The 27944-nt window shown below is 42.9% G+C and overlaps 1 protein-coding gene across 1 annotated transcript in view; it reads right to left on the bottom strand.

The window, feature by feature from the left end:
* LOC142470965 (uncharacterized) overlaps window positions 1–27944 on the bottom strand; it is a 155384-nt gene that overhangs the window by 60054 nt on the left and 67386 nt on the right. Inside the window, exons 27-30 of the mRNA XM_075577770.1 lie at window positions 23594–23728; window positions 21986–22129; window positions 18321–18455; window positions 7438–7572 (exon numbers count right to left, since the gene is read on the bottom strand). Of these exons, the coding sequence (XP_075433885.1) occupies window positions 7438–7572; window positions 18321–18455; window positions 21986–22129; window positions 23594–23728 (549 nt within the window). The remainder of the gene's footprint in view (window positions 1–7437; window positions 7573–18320; window positions 18456–21985; window positions 22130–23593; window positions 23729–27944) is intronic.

Below are 27944 nucleotides of genomic sequence, written 5' to 3'. Positions count from 1 at the left end.
ACACAATGTGACAGTGTAACACCAACACAGTGTGACAGTGTAACATAGCAACATAATCTGATGCATTGTAACACCTGCAGCCCATCTCCAAGTATCTCCAAATATCCCCCTGCATTGGCAGGATAGCATTGGCATCTTAAGAGTGATGCATTTAAAGTGATCATTTTAAGTGACAATAATAGTGACTATAGTTTGACTAGAGGTGACTGGGGACTGCATCTTTCTGCAAACTCTTTTACTCAAGGCAACAACCGGTGAGCTTTTATGACCACTCTATGATCCCATGCTTGTTAACCTGCATTTTTTAACCCCCCACCCCTTTACCCCTCTCCCAAAACTGACTGCACAAAACACTGAAACCCTGAATTAACTCTAGCATTGCAATGCAGCAAAACACTTGACAAGGAACAGGCTCACCCCTGCTGTTTAGTCTGCACACACTCACTTTGCTCACAACAGCTCCATGCAGCACTGCCTACCTCTGGCATAATGAACCTGCTATGTATCTTAACATTTTTCTTTCTCCTGGCCTCATGGAGGTGTTACTCCCTCTATCCACTACAAACTCCTCCATCCTGGCCCACACCCAACATCACCATACACCCTGAACTACTCAAAAACCTTGCACTATCTACTGAATGTTGGATGGAGAACTCTAAAAACCAGCACACCAACCACTGCTCACTCTAATGGAAAACACCACAAATTTACAACTTGCAAACAACTAACCAAATTTCTACTCATACTATTACTCTCTTTAGCAGGTGATATTGAACCTAACCCAGGTCCTCCCATTTCAATTCTGTCCCATGCCCCTGAGAATTCCACCTTTAAATTCCAAAAAGGGCTATCTGTCGCCCATATAAACATCCGGAGCCTGCTGCCCAAACTGGACGAACTAAGGGCATGGTGCCTTATGCATAAACCAAAAGCCATCGTTCTTACAGAAACATGGTTAACCCCTAAAACCCCTGATGCAAATATCGCCATTCAGGGATACTCCATTTTTAGGAGAGATAGGTCAAAGAGAGGAGGAGGAGTGTTTTTTTTTATATTGCAGACACATTACAATTTACACTGTTAAATTGCCCCCCAAGCCCACCCTCTTTTGAAATCCTAGTTGGCAAAATCTGCCTCCCCTTTTCTAAGCCCATCTTGCTCGCTGGCATCTACCGTCCCCCTAAAGCCCCTCTACAATCCCTGACTGATATCACCCAGTTTCTTGGCTCCATTTCCTCTCTGAATGAGAAGAGTGAGCTGCTAGCTCTTGGGAATTTCAACTTCAATTGGCTTGACCCTAAAAACCACAAAATCCAGATACAACTCAAGTCACTTAACCTATCGCAACTCATTTCCCAACCCACACGGATAAACCTGAGATCGCATAACCATTCCTTGCTAGACTGGATTCTCTCCTCAAACCCCAGCATTATCCAATCCTCTGGCATCCTTCCTGATATTTTCAGTGACCATGCAATAGTGTACTGTGTAAGGAAAATTAAACCGCCCCATTCAAGCCCTAGAGTTCTCCTCACCAGAACATTTAAGAACTTTAACCCACAACAGTTTCTGGATGACCTTACCAACTGCCCATTGCACAGAATCGATTTAATTCCCGACCCTGATTCTGCGCTCGACTATTTCCAATCAGAGTTCTTAAAACTCTGCGATACCAATGCTCCACTACGCAAAATAAGGGTACGGGTTGCCCACCTTCCATGGGTTACAACTGACCTTATAGCACTCTACCAGCTCAGGGATACCGTGTGGAAAAGCTACAAAGTAACTGGCACTACCAAGGATCTCAATCACTACAGATGCCAGCGGAACATGTGCACAAGGCAAACAAGGCATGCAAAAGCACAATATTACTCTGACAATCTCCACCAAAATACATCAAACCCAGCTAACTTCTGGAAGGTTATCTATATCTATAAGTCTTAAATAATGTTTGTGTGTGTATGTCTTCCCCCTGTGTGATTGGCCCTTTGTTCCCCCTGTTTTATTGGCCACGGCGCACCCCCCACCCCCCCCCCCCCCTCATCCCACCCCTTACATTGCAAGGAACATCTCACTTGCAGTTGGAACCTAAGGAGAACAACTTGGCAAACCCACACTCCTCACCCCCCTCACACCTCCGCCCGCTCCTCGGCGCAGGCCTCACCTCTCCCTCACCACCAACCCCCCACCCTCCGGTCACTCCACTCCCAAACGCCGCTCCTCGGCGCCGTCCTCACCTCTCCCCCACCAACCCCCCTCCCTCCCTCCGGTCACGCCGCTCCCACTCGGTGCCGTCCTCACCTCTCCCCCACCTACCCCCCTCCATCCGGTCACTCCACTCGGCGCCGTCCTCACCTCTCCCCCACCAACCCCCCTCCCTCCGGTCACGCTGCTCCCACCCGCCGCTCCTCGGTAGTGGCTCGCGCTCACAGGTGCAGAGAGGGGGAGCATGCACAGCGCTCTCTGGATGGTAGGAGGGAGAGCAGAGAAGGGCTAGGCACGCGACAAACGGAGGAGCGGTGCTGTGAGTCCTGGCAGAGGGGAGGGGGCTTTGTGTGTGTGTGGGGGGGGGGGGAGGAGGGGGGACACAGTGTGTGTGTGTGGGGGGAGGGGGACAAACAGTGTGTGTGGGGGGAGGGGGAGACACACAGTGTGTGTGGGGGGGTGGGGGGACACACAGAGTGTGTGGGGGGAGGGGGGACACAGTGTGTGTGTGTGGGGGGGAGGGGGGAAACAGTGTGTGTGGGGGGAGGGGGGACACAGTGTGTGTGGGGGGAGGGGGGGACACAGTGTGTGTGTGGGGGGAGGGGGACACACAGTGTGTGTGTGGGGGGAGGGGGACACACAGTGTGTGTGGGGGAAGGGGGGACACAGTGTGTGTGGGGGAAGGGGGGACGGACAGTGTGTGGGGTGGGGGACGGGGAAGGACAGTGTGTGGGGTGGGGGGGGACAGACAGTGTGGGGTGGGGGGGGGGGTGGACAGTGTGTGTGGGGGGGACAGACAGTGTGTGGGGTGGGGGGGGGGACGGACAGTGTGTGGGGGGGCAGTGTGTATGTGGGGGGGACACCACAGTGTGTGTGTGGGGGACCCTGTGTGTGTCAAACACGGTGGGGGGGGGTAACGGAGCTGTGCAGGGGGGGAACACAAACAGAGATGGGGGAGCGGAGAAACAGACAGGGGGAGTGGAGAGAGAGAGGGAGGAGCGGGAAATTGTACTCCCGGGCAACGCCGGGTCTCTCAGCTAGTCTACAATATATTCCAGCCTCCTAACCATCAACAACCAAGTAACATCACTAAGGGGGATATTACTCTGACAAACCCCATTGACATTGCAAATGCATTCAATGATTACTTTGTGGGGTGTGCCACTAACTTCTTAGCGAAACGCAGCCCAAACCACAAATCTGAATCTCATCCTGGGAGTACACACATAGCCCCACCCCCTCCCAACACTGCCCACAATTTTCAATTTGGCCTAGTATCTGAAGAGGAGATTACACAAGCGCTCCTCAAACTAAAACTAAGCAGCCAATGCGGACCTGACTTACTGCAATCTAGGTTCCTACGACTTGGTGCCCCAGCCATTGCCAAACCAATTGCTTCCATACTGTAGTCAACTCTATCCTGTCTGCAGGCCATATCCATAAGACTTGGAAAACTGCCAGAGTTGTCCCAATCTTCAAAAGTGGGGACAAAAACACTATCTCAAACTACAGGTCAATCTCACTTCTCCCAATTCTATCCAAAGTAATGGAAAAATGTGTCCACTCCCAAATAAGCGATTTCTATACAAGACAAATTTCCCTAGCCAATTCCAATCTGGCTTTCGTCCCAAACACTCCACCGTAACTACCCTGCTAAAAGTTTGCAATGAAATCCAGTGTGGAATGGAACGGGGACAACTCACTGGTGCAGTATTCCTAGATTTTGCAAAGGCTTTTGACACAGTTGATCATGCTATCCTGCTTAACAAATTCCAGAGCTCTGGAATAGGGAAGCATACTTTAAACTGGTTTCAGTCCTACCTATCAGGAAGATCCCAACATGTGTCTATCTCAGGCTCTAACTCCAACCCCCTGGATATCACCTGTGGTGTCCCGCAAGGCTCTGTTCTGGGGCCCCTACTCTTCTCAGTGTTCATTAATGATCTTCCCACAGCTTGTAAGGAAGCCTCAATACACATGTATGCAGACGACACAATCCTATATGCACACAGCCAAAGCCTCTCTGACCTTCAACACATACTTCAGTCTGACTTTTTGAGACTCGAAAACTGGATTTCCCAAAACAAACTGTTTTTAAACACTGACAAGACTGTAACAATCGTATTTGGGACCAAGACTAAATTTTTAAAGCTTCCAGCGACTGAGCTCCAGATTAGAACCAATGCTAACACCACCCTAACCCCTGTCACTAGTTTTAAATTCCTGGGCTTATGGTTTGACTCCCACTTAACATTCGGGATGCACATTGATACCCTGACAACCAAGACCTATGCCAAACTAGGGGTACTTTACAGGAACAAATCCTCCCTAAGTCTCCTGGTCAGAAATGTATCGCACAGCAGATGCTAATGCCAATTATTGACTATGGAGACATAGTATATGGCTCATCACCTCAAACCCACCTTAGCAAACTTGACACCCTCTACAATTCAATTTGTCGTTTTGTTCTCCAATGCAACTACAACACATCACTGCGAAATGCTCAAAGAACTAGACTGGTCATCACTAGAGTCTAGGCGCAAAATTCACCTTTCCTGTCTTGCCTTTAAATTCTTCATGGGCAAGCTACCCAGCTATCTGAACAAGCTCCTCATCCCTACCACTTGCAGCACTCATCACCTGAGATCAGACTCCAAAAGACTGTTCATGGTCCCAAGGCCCAACAAAGTATCCGGCCGTTCCTCCTTCTCCTACCGTGCACCCCAAAACTGGAACAACCTACCAGAGACTCTCACATCCACCACCAGTTTAAGTTCTTTCAAATCTAAGGCTGCCTCACATTTTAATCTGGTCTGTAACTGTTTCATACGCCCATAATATATATTTTCTTTAACTGTGCACTCAATGTCTTGTATATAATGTATACTCTGTTCATTTATGTAACTGTATTTGTAACCATGTATTATTTGTCTTACTCGGTGCCCAGGACATACTTGAAAACGAGAGGTAACTCTCAATGTATTACTTCCTGGTAAAATATTTTATAAATAAATAAATAATAAATAAGGAGCCCATTGTAAGTAGCAGGACAACTGAAGTTTAAAAGGAAGTTCAAAAGGAGTGAAGAAGTGGACAACACCTACTGGCCCTGATTCCTACACTGGAAACTAGGATATCATCTATCCCAGACTGCACATCTCAGCCTTTTCTAGTTATATTTGCTGTGACCTCACTTCTTTTCAAAATGTGCACTTCTTCCTACCAGCCTCAGTATGTCTCTAACTCTATTCATATATCTCCATGTGACAGGGTGAATAATCGTCACCAGCCCTATGCCTGGCAGACTTATCTGTAGTGCAGCAGTGAGGAGGTTAACTTTCAGCTGAGTTGATTAGTCTGATCCCAGCTGCCTCATCAAGGTATTTTAAACCCCCCCCCCCCCCCCCCCGTCTGTACAAACATGCAGGCTGGCTGGTCAAGAGATAGGACTGAAACGCTGAAGTAGATTACTGCTATAAGGTCTGTCTTCAAAATGCATGTTTGACGAACTGTCTGGGTTTTTGTATGCTGAAAAGAAGCTGTTTTGTTTTTGTATGCTGAAAAGAAGCTGTTTTGTTTTTGTGTGCTGTATTTTTAAGGCTCAATAATTAAGCCTTATCCAGAAACCCTGCGTGTGGTTGCATGTACCCTGCAATACTCCATCTCTCCTTCCTTCACCACTTCTCTCTCTACATGAACTCCTTTCTTACCTGCGCCCTCTGACACTACACAGCTATACCCCTGCCCTATAACACACCCCTACAAATCATCCTCACACATCTTCTTTCTATCCATGCTTCTCCTCCTTGCTTCTGAGGATATCTCTCCCAATCCTGGTCCCTGCCTTTTTCCTACATGCTCTCGTCCTCGCCTCCCACATGCAACTTCTACTCCTTCTGAGTCAACCCCTCTAACCTCATACCCATCCCCTGCCACCCTCCCTCCTCTCTCCCTTTCTCCTGTGACCTTTGGAATGCTTGCTCCCTCTCTAACAAGTTCCTCTCTGTTAATGACTTCTTTCTCTTTCACTCTCTGCTCCTATTTGCTATAACTGAGACCTGGCTCACTCAGTCTGACACTGCACTGGAATCTTCCCTCTCCTATGGTGGCCTTTCTTTCTCCCACACTCTGCACCCTGATGGCAGGGGTGGAGGCGTGGGGCTCCTGCTCTCCTCTCTCTGCTGTTACCGAACCCTTCCTATTCCTCCCTCTCTTGCTTTTCCCTCCTTTGAGGCTCACACTGTCCAGATCTTCTCTCCTCTCCATGTTCACGTGGCGGTCATCTATCACCCACTTACCTCTACTCACCCCCCTTCTGCCTTTCTCTCTCACTTTGAATCCTGGCTCTCTTTCTTTCTCTCCTTAGAGTCCCCTGTTCTTCTCCTTGGGGACTTCAATTGCCACATTGATGACCTCTCTTCCTTGGGCTTCCAGCTTTCTCTCTCTAACCTCACTCAACAGTGGACTGCAGCCAGCACCCACAAGTATGGCCACTACCTAGACCTGATTTTCACTAAAAACTTTTCTCTCTCTGATTTCACCATTTCCCTTTTTCCTCTCTCTGACCATCACCTCATCTCATTCTCTCTCTCTCGCTTCTCCCCTTCTCCACCTCGATCTACCCCTCGGTTCTGCAGAAACCTGCGCTCTATTAACCTACCAGCCTTTGTGTCCACTTTACGCTCCTCCCTCTCCTCTCTCAATTCTGCTACAGACCCTGAAAACCTGGTCAGGAACTACAACCCTGCCTTATCCTCCTCTCTTGATCTTCATGCCCCGCTTTCTCTCTGCCGCCCTCGCCCTTCTAACCCCAGACCCTGGCTAAATTCCCACACACGCATGCTGCGTTCCTCCACTCGTTCTTCTGAACGCCTCTGGAGGAAATCTCACACTCTCGCAGACTTCCTTCACTACAAATTGATGCTATCCTGTTCCAGCTCTGCCCTCTCTCAGGCTAAACAAACCTACTTTACTTCACTAATCAACACACACAAATCTAACCCATGCCAACTCTTCTCTGTCTTTGACTTTCTACTCAAATCACAATTTGATACAGCAACATAAATGTTACACAACGTATCAAAACAACACAAGGGAACACATGAAATAATGTAACATAACAACACAAATTAACATAACCCCAAATGTGTCACAATAAACAATGTTCAGCACAGTGTAACACAATGGCACAGTAGAAGTGTTAGACTGTCTAGTCCTAGAGGTGTTTCTTACCTTCACACACGGTTACTCCTGTTCCGTTAATACGTGTTACATACCCTGAGGGGCAGTTACAGGAGAAGCTGCCCGGGGTATTAGTGCAGGTAGCGGGGTGAATACAGGGTGGTGCGACATCACATTCATCTATATCTGTAACACATCAACACAGTGTGACACAACAACACAATGTGACAGTGCAACACAATGGGACGTATGTGCAAGGATCATATCTGATTTTGTTTGGTCACAATTTCAGTGCCAACAAGTGGTATGAAACTTCCTTAAAAGTGCGCTGTATGTAAGAAGGTCGCTATGTGACATCATACGTATGACGCACAATTCGTTGTTTGAAATGAAGTTATATGCATCGCGTCATGTTGAAAACCTGATTGATACAATTTCATTAAAAACAGAATTATGTGTTTTAATAAATGACATTTTTTGCATTAGTAAATATTATTTATTAATTTAATACTATGTATAACAGCGATATGTTCTCAAGCTGTATTATTTTCACACTATGTAATGAACCAGCCCTGATGTGTTGATACCTGGGCCCGGATACATGAAGCTGTGGTGCCTAAAAATGCAGTATTGGTGCCAAATTTTAATTTACATGCAATACATCAATGTGGTACAGTAAAAAAAAAATTTTTTTCATCAGATCTATTAAAAGTATCGGATCCGATTTAAAATAGCCTAATGCCACATTTTTTGGTTAAAACGGCTATACATCAAGTTCCGATATTTATCGGAATGGGATGAACGCCAGAAATACAGAAAATAATTTATCCCCATACTGCAGGCTGGCGTTAGTCCCGTCCTTTCTATTTATACTGTATAATGTACTGGCCTATATACATAGGGTAGATAAGCTAAACCAACCCGAAATAGATGATAAAAGACTAATTACAATACATTACCGTACATATTAACCCCTTAATAGCCCACAGGTTAACATGACTAGGTGACCACAAAGGGGTTTATATAAACATAAAACTATATTACCTAGCCCCCTTGCCCACCTAAGTACCTAGTAAAGCATTGCCGTGTTAAGGTAATGAAGGGGTTAATCACCCCCCCCCCCCGGGAGGTCTAATCAACCTACCCAGGGCAACAAGCCCCTTCACTCACTGCCCCTTTTCCTGTCCCCTCTAGACTAATGCCTAATATCCCTATTAGAAAAATGCAGCTAATAGTGATTTGGGGCATTAACCAATTTTTTAAAATAATTATATATATATATATATATATATGAACAGAACATTAGAAATACATTTTAATCATAAAACCATTGATTGTCGCTGTGGATAACGAAGCCCCTCCCCCAAATGGGAGCCTAGATATCCACATTGGCAATCAATGGTAAGCTATAATTAAACACAATTGTTAATTTACAATGTTAAAAGACATTAATAAACCCATTCATTAACTCATTGGCTAACCGCTAAGGTAATGATGGGGTTAACCCCTCATGCCACCTGCCAGGAGACTTGACCGCCGTCCCCAGGACAACTAACCCCCACCACCGACCTTATTTACCCAAAACAACAGTACCCACACCCCTCTCTCACCACCACCGTAATGGAAAATAGTCCTATTAGCCAAATGTGGTTAATAGAACTTTTAGCCATGGAAAAGCATTAAAAAAATACATTCAATGAAAAATACCATACAATAAATAATAACATGATAAAGTAATTAAATCCATTGATTGTCACTGTGGCTACCTAAGCCCTTAACTGGACGTAGATAGCCACATTGGAAATCAATGATCACCCTAAATAAATAAAAGTAGACCTCACTCACATCCTTCTTTTTCTCCCTCTCCATCTTTCAGCCTTCTCTCTCAGCCTTCTTTCTCTCACTCTCCATCTTCCAGCCTTCTGTCTCAGCCTTATTTCTCTCCCTCTCTGTCTTGCAGCCCCACTCTCACTGTTTCAGGTCCTTCATTCTCTCTCATAGCACCGTTTTTTCTCTCTCATCACTTTCTCTTAGCATTCCCTCTCTCTCACAGAACCAAGAGTGCTACAGAAGTCTGCAAGGAAACAGGGTTTCAGTTCCCAGAAGGATTGCCTGGGAAGAGCTGGGACTCACACCCAGCACCATAAACAAGCGTGCTACAGAAGCCTGCTAGGAAGCAGGCCTTCAGGTCCCAGAGGGATGGCCTTTGGGATAGAACCAAGAGGAACCAATTCCACTGGTCCAATTGGAAGTTGAACAGTGTGAACGGCACAGAAAAGATGAAATAGGAATGGAAGTCAAGGAATAAGAAAAAAAGAAATTGAAGTCAGAGATCTCCAGCAGTGACGGAGAGACAGAGATGTGCAAAATTAGTCAGGTGGCACTAATCAACAGCAAAAAAACTTCTAGCACGCCTCCTGGACAGAATTTTATAAAAAGGTAGCAAACTTCTGTGCTTCATACCCTGAGTACCAGATAGTTGCCTCAAAGGGGAAAAACAAAGTTCCTTTGGTACCTATTTCAAGAATAGGGATCCTTTTTGAATAAATAGGTGTTGACATAATTGGTCCCCTGGAGAAACAATCTTCAGGGTATCAATATATATCGAATCAAAAGAAAGGGGAGTGGGGGAGTAAAGGATGGACTGGGCGCTTCCCAAGTGATAAATAGTAAATAGTGTTATAAGTGCAACATAAAACTATACAAATACACCTTACATCAAACAGTGAATAGATAATAAAACGTGTATGAAGCAGCTCAACTTCCTCTGGTGGGACAGTTCCAGATCCCAGGATATGGAGATTTCTTTTGCTTGGAGGTGAGGAGGAGCGCAGGAAGATGTCGTGATATATGTAAAAGAAATTAAACATATATAGTGCAGACTGTAATCACTGCTAAAGTTTGTAGTAATCTATTGAATAAAACTCACAAAAATCGCTGTATAATATCACATGTCAGAGATCCTTCTCTCTCTGACTGGAGCCCTTTTCAACCGCAAATGTTAGGATATCCCTCAGTAGGTGGGTATGAAAATAAAGAAAAACCACAATAGTGCATACTATTCGGACTCAGTATATTAACAAAATTAACAAGAGTACAGTAAACTCACATTTGCCATACAATAATCGGGTGGGGGAGAGAACCGCCGATAAATCTTCAGTGTAGTGGCAGGCAGCTTCACAGCGTCTCACTCGCTCCTCGCTGTGTATTTCCGCATGCGTCACCGCCATCACAACTCCTGACGAAGCATCTAGCGAAACGCGTAGAGTTTGTAGCAGAGAACCTGTTCGGAAGGATTGGCAGAATCACGGCAGACACCAGACCTAGTGTGAACTTCCGCCCTTAGCTGTGACGCGATAGCGGAAGTGACGTGACGGCGGTGACGCATGCGGAAATACACAGCGAGGAGCGAGTGAGACGCTGTGAAGCTGCCTGCCACTACACTGAAGATTTATCGGCGGTTCTCTCCCCCACCCGATTATTGTATGGCAAATGTGAGTTTACTGTACTCTTGTTAATTTTGTTAATATACTGAGTCCGAATAGTATGCACTATTGTGGTTTTTCTTTATTTTCATACCCACCTACTGAGGGATATCCTAACATTTGCGGTTGAAAAGGGCTCCAGTCAGAGAGAGAAGGATCTCTGACATGTGATATTATACAGCGATTTTTGTGAGTTTTATTCTATAGATTACTACAAACTTTAGCAGTGATTACAGTCTGCACTATATATGTTTAATTTCTTTTACATATATCACGACATCTTCCTGCGCTCCTCCTCACCTCCGAGCAAAAGAAATATCAATATATATGCATTATACAGTGGCGGCCGCCCCGAGTCTAAAGCGGCCGCCACCGCGGTTAAATGTACAATCGCAAGCAGACGCGGCCGTTTTTTTTTTCCGGCGCCGCAGGCACTTCCCATTGTTCAGAGCGTTAGCGCTGAATGGGGAAACGGGCTGCGCGCGGCGGCAAGATGTGGCTGGTGCACGGCCAAGTCCGGTGGCTGCCAAAACATTCCCCGAAAAATTGCGGGCAAATGTTAGATTAAAGCTGGCCACAGCAGTAGTAGATTGCTACCAAACCAACTACGTTCTTCTGTTGGGTTTCCTACCAAAAAATGTGTCAATTGGTGCGTAAAAAGCATGTCCAGACTCAGTGAGGAGGTCTACGGCCTGTTAAAATTGAAGTTGGTATGAACCTCTGCTTATCATCCCTATATAGATAGGCTAGTCAAGTGCATCAATAAAACCCTATAGGTTGTTAAGAAAGTTCATCTCCACTAATACATGGCATTGGGATAAACTGCGTCCGCCACTTCTCTTTGCCATCCTGGTCTTCCACAGGGATTTCACTTTTAGACTTGATGAAAGACAACCAAGAGGGGTTCTGGATTTGTTAAAGGAAATGTGCAAAGACCAACTCCCAAGGGCAGAAAGTGGGGTACAGGATGTGTTGGCCTTTGCAGAAAGGTTAAATACTATAGGGGTGTTTGCAGACGGGAACCTACAGAAAGCAAAGATATTGCTTTATAATAAAGGGGCCCTGGTAAAATAATTTCATCCAGGAGATAAGGAGTTAGATTTGGGGTCACAGCCAGACCCCGTACAAAACAAGGAAAGAGTCCAACTAGGCGAATCTTTCCATAGACCAGAAATTACAGGCACAGAATACGATTAAACAATATTTGAATGTATTCTCTCTGTTGTCTAGGAGACCCCACCGTAAGGCCCGAGTTTTATCCCGGGAAGAGGGGGATATTTGAAAAGGATGAGTATTTGTGGAACAACACTTTGTCTCATTGTTCTCAGATGTCTGCTAGGGCACAGGGATTCAGTTCCCAGAGTGATTGCATGGGAAAAGCTGGGACTCACACCCAGCACCAAAACGACAAACTACCCAATCCTGCAAGGAAGCGCAGAGCTTCGTTACTTGCAGTGGAGCGACTTCCCAGAGCTTCACAAGCTTGCTAGGAAGCAGGACTTCAGTTCCCAGAGAAATTGCCTGGGAACAGCTGAGACTCAGACCCACCACCAAAGAAAAGGACATTCTACGTTGTTGCAGATCTACAGTATGTGTTTGTGTTTGCTTGTCTACACTTGCCTCAGCAGTGTGTTATACCCTATTATACCCAGTCTGGGGAAATAAATGACTCTCTATTTGAAAATCTGTTGTGTATAGACTTCTCACTTACTCTATGTACAACGCCAATCCATCACATACAGTATACACAGAGCAGTGTCTGTATTATACGCAAAGCAGTGCGTATATCTGTATTATACATAGAGCAGTGTGTGTATCTGTATTATACACAGAGCAGCATGTATATCTGTATTATACACAGAGCAGTGTGTGTATCTGTATTATACACAGAGCAGTGTGTGTATCTGTATGATTCATAGAGCAGTGTGTGTATCTGTATTATACACAGAGCAGTGTGTGTATCTGTATGATTCATAGAGCAGTGTGTGTATATGTACAGTATTATACACAGCAATGTATGTAGCTGTATTATACACGGCAGTGTGTGTATCTGTATTATACATAGAGCAGTGTGTATCTGTATTATACACAGAGCAGTGTGTATCTGTATTATACACAGAGCAGCGTGTGTATCTGTATTATACACAGAGCAGTGTGTGTATCTGTATTATACATAGAGCAGTGTGTATCTGTATTATACACAGAGCAGTGTGTATCTGTATTATACACAGAGCAGCGTGTGTATCTGTATTATACATAGAGCAGTGTGTATCTGTATTATACACCGAGCAGTGTGTATCTGTATTATACACAGAGCAGCGTGTGTATCTGTATTATACACAGAGCAGTGTATATCTGTATTATACATAGAGCAGTGTGTGTATCTGTATTATACACAAAGCAGTGTGTGTATCTGTATTATACACAGAGCAGTGTGTGTATCTGTATTATACACAGAGCAGTGGGTATCTGTATTATACACAGAGCAGCGTATATTGTATTATACATAGAGCAGTGTGTGTATCTGTATTATACATAGAGCAGTGTGTGTCTGTATTATACACAGAGCAGTGTGTGTATCTGTATTATACACAGAGCAGTGTGTGTATCTGTATTATACACAGAGCAGTGTGTGTATCTGTATTATACACAGAGCAGTGTGTATATCTGTATTATACACAGAGCAGTGTGTGTATCTGTATTATACATAGAGCAGTGTGTATCTGTATTATACACAGAGCAGCGTGTGTATCTGTATTATACATAGAGCAGTGTGTATCTGTATTATACACAGAGCAGCGTGTGTATCTGTATTATACACAGAGCAGTGTATATCTGTATTATACATAGAGCAGTGTGTGTATCTGTATTATACACAAAGCAGTGTGTGTATCTGTATTATACACAGAGCAGTGTGTGTATCTGTATTATACACAGAGCAGTGGGTATCTGTATTATACACAGAGCAGCGTATATTGTATTATACATAGAGCAGTGTGTGTCTACACTTGCCTCAGCAGTGTGTTATACCCTATTATACCCAGTCTGGGGAAATAAATGACTCTCTATTTGAAAATCTGTTGTGTATAGACTTCTCACTTACTCTATGTACAACGCCAATCCATCACATACAGTATACACAGAGCAGTGTCTGTATTATACGCAAAGCAGTGCGTATATCTGTATTATACATAGAGCAGTGTGTGTATCTGTATTATACACAGAGCAGCATGTATATCTGTATTATACACAGAGCAGTGTGTGTATCTGTATTATACACAGAGCAGTGTGTGTATCTGTATGATTCATAGAGCAGTGTGTGTATCTGTATTATAAACAGAGCAGTGTGTGTATCTGTATGATTCATAGAGCAGTGTGTGTATATGTACAGTATTATACACAGCAATGTATGTAGCTGTATTATACACGGCAGTGTGTGTATCTGTATTATACATAGAGCAGTGTGTATCTGTATTATACACAGAGCAGTGTGTATCTGTATTATACACAGAGCAGCGTGTGTATCTGTATTATACACAGAGCAGTGTGTGTATCTGTATTATACATAGAGCAGTGTGTATCTGTATTATACACAGAGCAGTGTGTATCTGTATTATACACAGAGCAGCGTGTGTATCTGTATTATACACAGAGCAGTGTATATCTGTATTATACATAGAGCAGTGTGTGTATCTGTATTATACACAAAGCAGTGTGTGTATCTGTATTATACACAGAGCAGTGTGTGTATCTGTATTATACACAGAGCAGTGGGTATCTGTATTATACACAGAGCAGCGTATATTGTATTATACATAGAGCAGTGTGTGTATCTGTATTATACATAGAGCAGTGTGTGTCTGTATTATACACAGAGCAGTGTGTGTATCTGTATTATACACAGAGCAGTGTGTGTATCTGTATTATACACAGAGCAGTGTGTGTATCTGTATTATACACAGAGCAGTGTGTATATCTGTATTATACACAGAGCAGTGTGTGTATCTGTATTATACATAGAGCAGTGTGTATCTGTATTATACACAGAGCAGCGTGTGTATCTGTATTATACATAGAGCAGTGTGTATCTGTATTATACACAGAGCAGCGTGTGTATCTGTATTATACACAGAGCAGTGTATATCTGTATTATACATAGAGCAGTGTGTGTATCTGTATTATACACAAAGCAGTGTGTGTATCTGTATTATACACAGAGCAGTGTGTGTATCTGTATTATACACAGAGCAGTGGGTATCTGTATTATACACAGAGCAGCGTATATTGTATTATACATAGAGCAGTGTGTGTATCTGTATTATACATAGAGCAGTGTGTGTCTGTATTATACACAGAGCAGTGTGTGTATCTGTATTATACACAGAGCAGTGTGTGTATCTGTATTATACACAGAGCAGTGTGTGTATCTGTATTATACACAGAGCAGTGTGTATATCTGTATTATACAAAGAGCAGTGTGTGTCTGTATTACACATAGAGCAGTGTGTGTCTGTATTATACATAGAGCAGTGTGTGTATCTGTATTATACACACCAGTGTGTGTATCTGTATTATACAAAGAGCAGTGTGTGTCTGTATTATACATAGAGCAGTGTGTGTCTGTATTATATATAGAGCAGTGTGTGTATCTATATTATACACAGAGCAGTGTGTGTCTGTATTATACATAGAGCAGTGTGTGTATCTGTATTATACATAGAGCAGTTTGTGTATCTATATTATACACAGAGCAGTGTGTGTCTGTATTATACATAGAGCAGTGTGTGTCTGTATTATATATAGAGCAGTGTGTGTATCTGTATTATACACAGAGCAGTGTGTCTGTATTATACATAGAGCAGTGTGTGTATCTGTATTATACACAGAGCAGTGTGTGTATGTATTATACATAGAGCAGTGTGTGTGTATCTGTATTATACACAGAGCAGTGTGTGACTGTATTATACATAGAGCAGTGTGTGTATCTATATTATACACAGAGCAGTGTGTGTCTGTATTATACATAGAGCAGTGTGTGTCTGTATTATACATAGAGCAGTGTGTGTATCTGTATTATACACAGAGCAGTGTGTGTCTGTATTATACATAGAGCAGTGTGTATCTGTATTATACACAGAGCAGTGTGTGTTTGTATTATACATAGAGCAGTGTGTGTGTATCTGTATTATACACAGAGCAGTGTGTGACTTTATTATACATAGAGCAGTGTGTGTATCTGTATTATACACAGAGCAGTGTTTGTCTGTATTATACATAGAGCAGGGTGTGTATCTGTATTATACACAGAGCAGTGTGTATCTGTATTATACATACAGCAGTGTGTGTAGCTGTATTATACATAGAGCAGTGTGTTTATCTGTATTATACACAGAGCAGTGTGTGTCTGTATTATACATAGAGCAGTGTGTGTATCTGTATTATACACAGAGCAGTGTGTGTCTGTATTATACATAGAGCAGTGTGTGTCTGTATTATACATAGAGCAGTGTGTGTATCTGTATTATACACACCAGTGTGTGTATCTGTATTTATCTGAGTTGATTAGTCTGATCCCAGCTGCCTCATCAAGGTATTTTAAAAACCCCAGGTTGGCTGGTCAAGAGATAGGACTGAAACGCTGAAGTAGATTACTGCTATAAGGTCTGTCTTCAAAATGCATGTTTGACGAACTGTCTGGGTTTTTGTATGCTGAAAAGAAGCTGTTTTGTTTTTGTATGCTGAAAAGAAGTTGTTTTGTTTTTGTATGCTGAAAAGAAGCTGTTTTGTTTTTGTGTGCTGTATTTTTAAGGCTCAATAAATAAGCCTTATCCAGAAACCCTGCGTGTGGTTACATGTCCCCTGCAATACTCCATCTCTCCTTCCTTCACCACTTCTCTGTCTACATGAACTCCTTTCTTACCTGCGCCCTCTGACACTACACAGCTATACCCCTGCCCAAAAAAACACCCTACAAATCATCCTCATACATCTTCTTTCTATCCATGCTTCTCCTCCTTGCTTCTGAGGATATCTCTCCCAATCCTGGCCCCTGCCTTATTCCTACATGCTCTCGTCCTCGCCTCCCACATGCAACTTCTACTCCTTCTGGGTCAACCCCTCTAACCTCATACCCATCCCCTGCCACCCTCCCTCCTCTCTCCCTTTCTCCTGTGACCTTTGGAATGCTTGCTCCCTCTCTAACAAGTTCCTCTCTGTGCATGACTTATTTCTCTCTCACTCTCTGCTCCTATTTGCTATAACTGAGACCTGGCTCACTCAGTCTGACACTGCACTGGAATCTGCCCTCTCCTATGGTGGCCTTTCTTTCTCCCACACTCCGCGCCCTGATGGCAGGGGTGGAGGCGTGGGGCTCCTGCTCTCCTCTCTCTGCTGTTACCGAACCCTTCCTATTCCTCCCTCTCTTGCTTTTCCCTCCTTTGAGGCTCACACTGTCCAGATCTTCTCTCCTCTCCATGTCCACGTGGCGGTCATCTATCACCCACTTACCTCTACTCACCCCCCTTCTGCCTTTCTCTCTCACTTTGAATCCTGGCTCTCTTTCTTTCTCTCCTCAGACTCCCCTGTTCTTCTCCTTGGGGACTTCAATTGCCACATTGATGACCTCTCTTCCTTGGGCTTCCAGCTTTCTCTCTCTAACCTCATTCAACAGTGGACTGCAGCCAGCACCCACAAGTATGGCCACTACCTAGACCTGATTTTCACTAAAAACTTTTCTCTCTCTGATTTCACCATTTCCCCTTTTCCTCTCTCTGACCATCACCTCATCTCATTCTCTCTCTCTCTCTCTCGCTTCTCCCCTTCTCCACCTCGATCTACCCCTCGGTTCTGCAGAAACCTGCGCTCTATTAACCTACCAGCCTTTGCGTCCACTTTACGCTCCTCCCTCTCCTCTCTCAATTCTGCTACAGACCCTGACAACCTGGTCAGGAACTACAACCCTGCCTTATCCTCCTCTCTTGATCTTCATGCTCCGCTTTCTCTCTGCCGCCCTCGCCCTTCTAACCCCAGACCCTGGCTAAATTCCCACATGTGCATGCTGTGTTCCTCCACTCATTCCTCTGAACACCTCTGGAAGAAATCTCACACTCTCGCAGACTTCCTTCACTACAAATTGATGCTATCCTGTTCCAGCTCTGCCCTCTCTCAGGCTAAACAAACCTACTTTACTTCACTAATCAACACACACAAATCTAACCCATGCCAACTCTTCTCTGTCTTTGACTTTCTACTCAAATCACAATTTGATACAGCAACATAAATGTTACACAACGTATCAAAACAACACAATGGAACACATGAAATAATGTAACATAACAACACAAATTAACATAACCCCAAATGTGTCACAATAAACAATGTACAGCACAGTGTAACACACAATGTCACAGTGGAAGTGTTAGACTGTCTAGTCCTAGAGGTATTTCTTACCTTCACACACAGTTACTCCTGTTCCGTTAATACGTGTCACATACCCTGAGGGGCAGTTACAGGAGAAGCTGCCTGGGGTATTAGTGCAGAGAGCGGGGTGAATACAGGGTGGTGCGACATCACATTCATCTATATCTGTAACACATCAACACAGTGTGACACAACAACACAATGTGACAGTGCAACACAATGGGACGTATGTGCAAGGATCATATCTGATTTTGTTTGGTCACAATTTCAGTGCCAACAAGTGGTATGAAACTTCCTTAAAAGTGCGCTGTATGTAAGAAGGTCGCTATGTGACATCATACGTATGACGCACAATTCGTTGTTTGAAATGAAGTTATATGCATCGCGTCATGTTGAAAACCTGATTGATACCATTTCATTAAAAACAGAATTATGTGTTTTAATAAATTACATTTTTTGCATTAGTAAATATTATTGATTAATTTAATACTATGTATAACAGCGATATGTTCTCAAGCTGTATTATTTTCACACTATGTAATGAACCAGCCCTGATGTGTTGATACCTGGGCCCGGATACATGAAGCTGTGGTGCCAAAAAATGCAGTATTGGTGCCAAATTTTAATTAACATGCAATACATCAATGTGGTACCATCAAAAATAACACAATTTTCATCAGATCTATTAAAAGTATCGGATCCGATTTAAAATAGGCCTAATGCCGCAGTTTTTGGTTAAAACGGCCATACTGTAGGTTGTTAAGAAAGTTTATCTCCACTAATACATGGCATTGGGATAAACTGCGTCCGCCACTTCTCTTTGCCATCCTGGTCTTCCACAGGGATTTCACTTTTAGACTTGATGAAAGACAACCAAGAGGGGTTCTGGATTTGGTAAAGGAAATGTTTCATAGACCAATTCCCAAGGGCAGAAAGTGTGTTACCGGATGTGTTGGCCCTTACAGAAAGGTAAAATACTATAGGGGTGTTTGCAGAAGGGAACCTACAAAAAGCAAAGGTAATGCTTTATATTATAATAAAGGGGCCCTGGTAAAATAATTTCATCCAGGAGATAAGGAGTTAGATTTGGGGTCACAGCCAGACCCCGTACTAAACAAGGAAAGTGTCCAACTAGGCGGAGAATCTTTCCATAGACCAGAAATTACAGGCACAGAATACGATTAGACAATATTTTAATGTATTCTCTCTTCTTTCTAGGAGACCCCACCGTAAGGCCCGAGTTTTATCCCGGGAAGAGGGGGATATTTCAAAAGGATGAGTATGTGTGGAACAACACTCTGTCTCATTGTTCTCAGATGTCTGACAGGGCACAGGGATTCAGTTCCCAGAGGGATTGCCTGGGAAAAGCTGGGACTCACACCCAGCACCAAAACTACAAACTCCCCAATCCTGCAAGGAAGCGCAGAGCTTCGTTACTTGCAGTGGAGCGACTTCCCAGAGCTTCACAAGCTTGCTAGGAAGCAGGACTTCAGTTCCCAGAGAAATTGCCTGGGAACAGCTGAGACTCAGACCCACCACCAAAGAAAAGGACATTCTATGTTGTTGCAGATCTACAGTATGTGTTTGTGTTTGTGTTTGCTTGTCTACACTTGCCTCAGCAGTGTGTTATACCCTGTTTTACCCAGTCTGGGGAAATAAATGACTCTCTATTTGAAAATCTGTTGTGTATAGACTTCTCATTGACTCTATGTACAACGCCAATGCATCACATACTGTACAGTATACACAGAGCAGTATCTGTATTATACGCAAAGCAGTGCGTATATCTGTATTATACATAGAGCAGTGAGTGTATCTGTATTATACACACCAGTGTGTGTAGCTGTATTATACACAGAGCAGCATGTATATCTGTATTATACACAGAGCAGCGTGTGTATCTGTATTATACACAGAGCAGCGTGTGTATCTGTATTATACATAGAGCAGTGTGTGTATCTGTTTTATACACAGCAGCGTGTAGTTCTGTATTATACACAGGGCAGTGTGTGTATCTGTATTATACACAGAGCAGCGTGTGTATCTGTATTATACACAGAGCAGGGTGTGTATCTGTATTATACACAGAGCAGTGTGTGTATCTGTATTATACACAGAGCAGCGTGTGTATCTGTATTATACACAGCAGTGTGTGTATCTGTATTATACATAGAGCAGTGTGTGTATCTGTATTATACACAAAGCAGTGTGTGTATCTGTATTATACACAGAGCAGAGTGTGTATCTGTATTATACACAGAGCAGCGTATATCTGTATTATACATAGAGCAGTGTGTGTCTGTATTATACACAGAGCAGTGTGTGTCTGTATTATACACAGAGCAGTGTGTGTATCTGTATTATACACAGATCAGTGTGTGTATCTGTATTATACACAGAGCAGTGCGTATATCAGTATTATACACAGAGAAGTGTGTGTCTATATTATACATAGAGCAGTGTGTGTCTGTATTATACATAGAGCAGTGTGTGTATCTGTATTATACACACCAATGTGTGTATCTGTATTATACACAGAGCAGTGTGTGTATCTGTATTATACACACCAATGTGTGTATCTGTATTATACACAGAGCAGTGTGTGTATCTGTATTATACATAGAGCAGTGGGTGTATCTGTATTATACACAAAGCAGTGTGTGTATCTGTATTTTACACAGAGCAGTGTGTGTATCTGTATTATACACAGAGCAGTGTGTATCTGTATTATACACAGAGCAGCGTATATCTGTATTATACATAGAGCAGTGTGTGTCTGTATTATACACAGAGCAGTGTGTGTGTATCTGTATTATACACAGAGCAGTGTGTGTATCTGTATTATACACAGAGCAGTGCGTATATCTGTATTATACACAGAGCCGTGTGTGTCTGTATTATACATAGAGCAGTGTGTGTCTGTATTATACATAGAGCAGTGTGTGTATCTGTATTATACACACCAGTGTGTGTATCTGTATTATACATAGAGCAGTGTGTGTATCTATATTATACACAAAACAGTGTGTGTATCTGTATTATACACAGAGCAGTGTGTGTCTGTATTATACATAGAGCAGTGTGTGTGTATCTGTATTATACACAGAGCAGTGTGTGTCTGTAATATACATAGAGCAGTGTGTGCAGCTGTATTATACATAGAGCAGTGTGTGTCTGTATTATACACAGAGCAGTGTGTGTGTATCTGTATTATACACAGAGCAAAGTGTATCTATATTATACATAGAGCAGTGTGTGCAGCTGTATTATACATAGAGCAGTGTGTTTATCTGTATTATACACAGAGCAGTGTGTGTCTGTATTATACATAGAGCAGTGTGTGTAGCTGTATTATACATAGAGCAGTGTGTTTATCTGTATTATACACAGAGCAGTGTGTGTCTGTATTATACATAGAGCAGTGTGTGTAGCTGTATTATACATAGAGCAGTGTGTGTAGCTGTATTATACATAGAGTAGTGTGTTTATCTGTATTATACATAGAGTAGTGTGTTTATCTGTATTATACACAGAGCAGTGTGTGTAGTTGTATTATACAGAGAGCAGTGTGTGTCTACATTACTTCTTAACACTCTAACACAACAAACACAATGCAACAATATTACACGATGAAACACAACAAAAACCGTGACACTAGAAGTGTCTGACTCTCTGGTCCTAGAGGTTTCTCTTACCTTTGCATGAGGTAACATTGACTCCCCTCGTGATGATGTTGGATTGTAAATACCCTGAGGGGCAGTTACAGGAGAATCTCCCCGGGGTATTAATGCAGATAGCAGGGAGGTCACAGGGCGGAGAAAAGTCACATTCATTTACATCTGTAATACAACACAATATGACACAGTGTAACACAACAACACAATGTGACACCGAATAACATAACAACACAATGTGACGCGGAATAACATAACAACAAAATGTGACAGTGTAACACAGCAACACAATGGGACACAGTGTAACACAACTGTACAATTGGATATTTAATATCATATTTCTTTTTTTGGTGCTAAAACGTAGTACAAAGCTTCATAAAAACTGCGTTGTTTGTAATAAGTTCGTTATGTGACTTCATACGTACGACGCACAACTCGTTGAAATTAAGTTTGATGTATCACATCATAGTTAGACAGTTAGACAGTTAGACAGTTAGACAGTTAGACAGTTAGACAGTTAGACAGTTAGACAGTTAGACAGTTAGACAGTTAGACAGTTAGACAGTTAGACAGTTAGACAGTTAGACAGTTACATAGTTACATATTAGATGAGGTTGCAAAAAGACATATGTTCATCAAGTTTAACCTATGATCAATTATATAATACAATGTTTTAAAGACTGCCCATTTATCTTCCACATTTTTCTCGTTAAAAACGTCATCCCAATTAATTCCTAGTAGATTATTCAAATCTTTCTAAAATGTAAAATCTTTGTTGAACCCATCTGAGGGACCTTTGCGGAGGTGAAGGGTGGGGACGCTTGCGAGCGTGAGTATGAACCCTTGTCCCGTGTGCAGGTCGTGTTCTCGCTGGGTGCCGCGCGCGACAGTACAGAACTGATTAATAAAAAACACACATGTAGGATATTGCTCGGTCTGCAGCTTTAACATCTGTATGCCCAGCGCAGGCCATTTCTGGGTCTAACAATAGGAAAGACACATTTTGAATCTGCTGCCCCAAACGGAGAAGTGTCAGGTGAGCATAGGGGCGCACACACGCGCAATTTAATATAATAAAAGCATGTGCTTGTATAGCGCTGCTAGTTTTACATACCGCTTTACAGAGACATTTTGCAGGCACAGGTCCCTGCCCCATGGAGCTTACAATCTAACTTTTGGTGCTTGAGGCACAGGGCGATAAAGTGACTTGGCCAAGGTTACAAGGAGCCGACACCGGGAATTGAACCAGCTTCCACGGCTTCAAACTCAGCACCAGTCAGTGTCTTTACTCACTGAGCCGCTCCTTCTCCCTAGTATGAGATTTTCCTGCGCAACTTTTGCACCCAAAAAGCTATTTGCGATGCTTAGTATACAGGCCCCAATGTGATACAGTGAGCCACAACAACACAATGAGACACAATGTAACACAACACCACAATTTGATACAGCAACATAATGTGACACAACACAATGTATGAAAACACACAATGGAACACATGAAACAATGTAACATAACAACATAAATTAACATAACCCCAAATGTGTCACAATAAACAATGTAGAGCACTGTGTAACACACAATATCACAGTAGAAGTGTTAGACTGTCTAGTCCTAGAGGTGTTTCTTACCTTCACACACGGTTACTCCTGTTCCGTTAATACGTGTCACATACCCTGAGGGGCAGTTACAGGAGAAGCTGCCCGGGGTATTAGTGCAGAGAGCGGGGTGAATACATGGCGGTGCGACATCACATTCATTTATATCTGTAACACATCAACACAGTGTGACACAACAACACAGTGTGACACAACAACACAATGGGACATACAGTATATACTGTACTAGGATCGTATTTGATTTATTTTTTTGGTCACAATTTCAGTGCCAACAAGTAGTATGAGCCTACCTAAAAAGTGCGTTGTATATAAAAAACGTCTTGCACGCCTCATGGACAAAATGTTATAAACAGGTAGCGAACGCCTGTGCTTCATACCCTGAGTGCCAGGGAAAATACAAAGTTCCTTTGGTACCTATTTCAAGAATATGGATCCTTTTTGAATAGATAGGTGTTGACATAATTGGTCCCCTGGAGAAACAATCTTCAGGGTATCAATATATATTCATTATAATAGATTGTGTTATCAAACCAACTACGTTCTTCTGTTGGGTTTCCTACCAAAAAATGTGTCTCTTGGTGCGTAAAAAGCATGTCCAGACTCAGTGAGGAGGTCTACGGCCTGTTAAAATTGAAGTTGGTATGAACCTCTGTTTATCATCCCCATATAGATAGGCTAGTCAAGTGCATCCATAAAACCCTATAGGTTGTTTAGAAAGTTTATCTCCACTAATACATGGCATTGGGATAAACTGCGTCCGCCACTTCTCTTTGCCATCCTGGTCTTCCACAGGGATTTCACTTTTAGACTTGATGAAAGACAACCAAGAGGGGTTCTGGATTTGGTAAAGGAAATGTGCAAAGACCAACTCCCAAGGGCAGAAAGTGGGGTACAGGATGTGTTGGCCCTTGCAGAAAGGTTAAATACTATAGGGGTGTTTGCAGAAGGGAACCTACAAAAAGCAAAGGTAATGCTTTATAATAAAGGGGCCCTGGTAAAATAATTTCATCCAGGAGATAAGGAGTTAGATTTGGGGTCACAGCCAGACCCCGTACAAAACAAGGAAAGTGTCCAACTAGGGGAGAATCTTTCCATAGACCAGAAATTACAGGCACAGAATACGATTAGACAATATTTTAATGTATTCTCTCTGTTGTCTAGGACAGCGGTGCGCAATCTGTGGGGCGCGACCCCCAGGGCGGGCGCGAGACTGCCGACGGGGGGCGCGGGGTTTACAGAGGCCCCGCGCGCTTCCCGAAGGCACTTAAATTAAGTGCCGGGGGAGCTGCAGGGCCTCTGTAAACCATACTTACCCGTGGCTCCGGCGGCTTCCTCCCGGCGTCGCCATGGCAACGCGGCGTCAAAATGACGCTGCGAGGTCATGTGACGTCACGTTGCTATGGCAACGTGACGTCATTACGCCGGAGCGCGGGTAAGTTGGGGTTGGGGGGGGCGCGGGAGCGAGGGGACAGCCGTCAGGGGGGCGCAGGGAAAAAAGTTTGCGCCCCCCTGGTCTAGGAGACCCCACCGTAAGGCCCGAGTTTTATCCCGGGAAGAGGGGGATATTTCAAAAGGATGAGTATGTGTGGAACAACACTCTGTCTCATTGTTCTCAGATGTCTGCTAGGGCACAGGGATTCAGTTCCCAGAGGGATTGCCTGGGAAAAGCTGGGACTCACACCCAGCACCAAAACTACAAACTACCCAATTCTGCAAGGAAGCGCAGAGCTTCGTTACTTGCAGTGGAGCGACTTCCCAGAGCTTCACAAGCTTGCTAGGAAGCAGGACTTCAGTTCCCAGAGAAATTGCCTGGGAACAGCTGAGACTCAGACCCACCACCAAAGAAAAGGACATTCTATGTTGTTGCAGATCTACAGTATGTGTTTGTGTTTGTGTTTGCTTGTCTACACTTGCCTCAGCAGTGTGTTATACCCTGTTTTACCCAGTCTGGGGAAATAAATGACTCTCTATTTGAAAATCTGTTGTGTATAGACTTCTCATTGACTCTATGTACAACGCCAATGCATCACATACTGTACAGTATACACAGAGCAGTATCTGTATTATACGCAAAGCAGTGCGTATATCTGTATTATACATAGAGCAGTGAGTGTATCTGTATTATACACACCAGTGTGTGTAGCTGTATTATACACAGAGCAGCATGTATATCTGTATTATACACAGAGCAGCGTGTGTATCTGTATTATACACAGAGCAGCGTGTGTATCTGTATTATACATAGAGCAGTGTGTGTATCTGTTTTATACACAGCAGCGTGTAGTTCTGTATTATACACAGGGCAGTGTGTGTATCTGTATTATACACAGAGCAGCGTGTGTATCTGTATTATACACAGAGCAGGGTGTGTATCTGTATTATACACAGAGCAGTGTGTGTATCTGTATTATACACAGAGCAGCGTGTGTATCTGTATTATACACAGCAGTGTGTGTATCTGTATTATACATAGAGCAGTGTGTGTATCTGTATTATACACAAAGCAGTGTGTGTATCTGTATTATACACAGAGCAGAGTGTGTATCTGTATTATACACAGAGCAGCGTATATCTGTATTATACATAGAGCAGTGTGTGTCTGTATTATACACAGAGCAGTGTGTGTCTGTATTATACACAGAGCAGTGTGTGTATCTGTATTATACACAGATCAGTGTGTGTATCTGTATTATACACAGAGCAGTGCGTATATCAGTATTATACACAGAGAAGTGTGTGTCTATATTATACATAGAGCAGTGTGTGTCTGTATTATACATAGAGCAGTGTGTGTATCTGTATTATACACACCAATGTGTGTATCTGTATTATACACAGAGCAGTGTGTGTATCTGTATTATACATAGAGCAGTGGGTGTATCTGTATTATACACAAAGCAGTGTGTGTATCTGTATTTTACACAGAGCAGTGTGTGTATCTGTATTATACACAGAGCAGTGTGTATCTGTATTATACACAGAGCAGCGTATATCTGTATTATACATAGAGCAGTGAGTGCAGCTGTATTATACATAGAGCAGTGTGTGTCTGTATTATACACAGAGCAGTGTGTGTGTATCTGTATTATACACAGAGCAGTGTGTGTATCTGTATTATACACAGAGCAGTGCGTATATCTGTATTATACACAGAGCAGTGTGTGTCTGTATTATACATAGAGCAGTGTGTGTCTGTATTATACATAGAGCAGTGTGTGTATCTGTATTATACACACCAGTGTGTGTACCTGTATTATACATAGAGCAGTGTGTGTATCTATATTATACACAAAACAGTGTGTGTATCTGTATTATACACAGAGCAGTGTGTGTCTGTATTATACATAGAGCAGTGTGTGTGTATCTGTATTATACACAGAGCAGTGTGTGTCTGTAATATACATAGAGCAGTGTGTGTAGCTGTATTATACATAGAGCAGTGTGTTTATCTGTATTATACACAGAGCAGTGTGTGTCTGTATTATACATAGAGCAGTGTGTGTAGCTGTATTATACATAGAGCAGTGTGTTTATCTGTATTATACATAGAGTAGTGTGTGTATCTGTATTATGCACAGAGCAGTGTGTGTAGTTGTATTATACAGAGAGCAGTGTGTGTCTGTATTATACATAGAGCAGTGTGTGTAGCTGTATTATACATAGAGCAGTGTGTTTATCTGTATTATACATAGAGCAGTGTGTCTGTATTATACACATAGCAGTGTGTATCTGTATTATACACAGAGCAGTGTGTATCTGTATTATACATAGAGCAGTGTGTGTAGCTGTATTATACATAGAGCAGGGTGTTTATCTGTATTATACACAGAGCAGTGTGTGTCTGTATTATACATAGAGCAGTGTGTGTAGCTGTATTATACACAGAGCAGTGTGTCTATCTGTATTATACATAGAGTAGTGTGTGTATCTGTATTATACACAGAGCAGTGTGTGTCTGTATTATACGCAGAGCAGTGTGTATCTGTATTATACATAGAGCAGTGTGTGTATCTATATTATACACAGAGCAGTGTGTATCTATATTATACACAGAGCAGTGTGTGTCTGTATTATACATAGAGCAGTGTGTTTATCTGTATTATACATAGAGCAGTGTGTCTGTATTATACACATAGCAGTGTGTGTCTGTATTATACATAGAGCAGTGTGTGTAGCTGTATTATACATAGAGCAGTGTGTGTATCTGTATTATACACAGAGCAGTGTGTGTCTATATTATACATAGAGCAGTGTGTGTAGCTGTATTATACATAGAGCAGTGTGTGTATCTGTATTATACACAGAGCAGTGTGTGTCTGTATTATACATAGAGCAGTGTGTTTATCTGTATTATACACAGAGC

The sequence above is a fragment of the Ascaphus truei genome, chromosome 20 (genome assembly GCF_040206685.1).
Source record: "Ascaphus truei isolate aAscTru1 chromosome 20, aAscTru1.hap1, whole genome shotgun sequence".
Lineage (NCBI taxonomy): Eukaryota > Metazoa > Chordata > Amphibia > Anura > Ascaphidae > Ascaphus > Ascaphus truei.
This window is presented reverse-complemented; position numbering and strand designations above follow the sequence as displayed.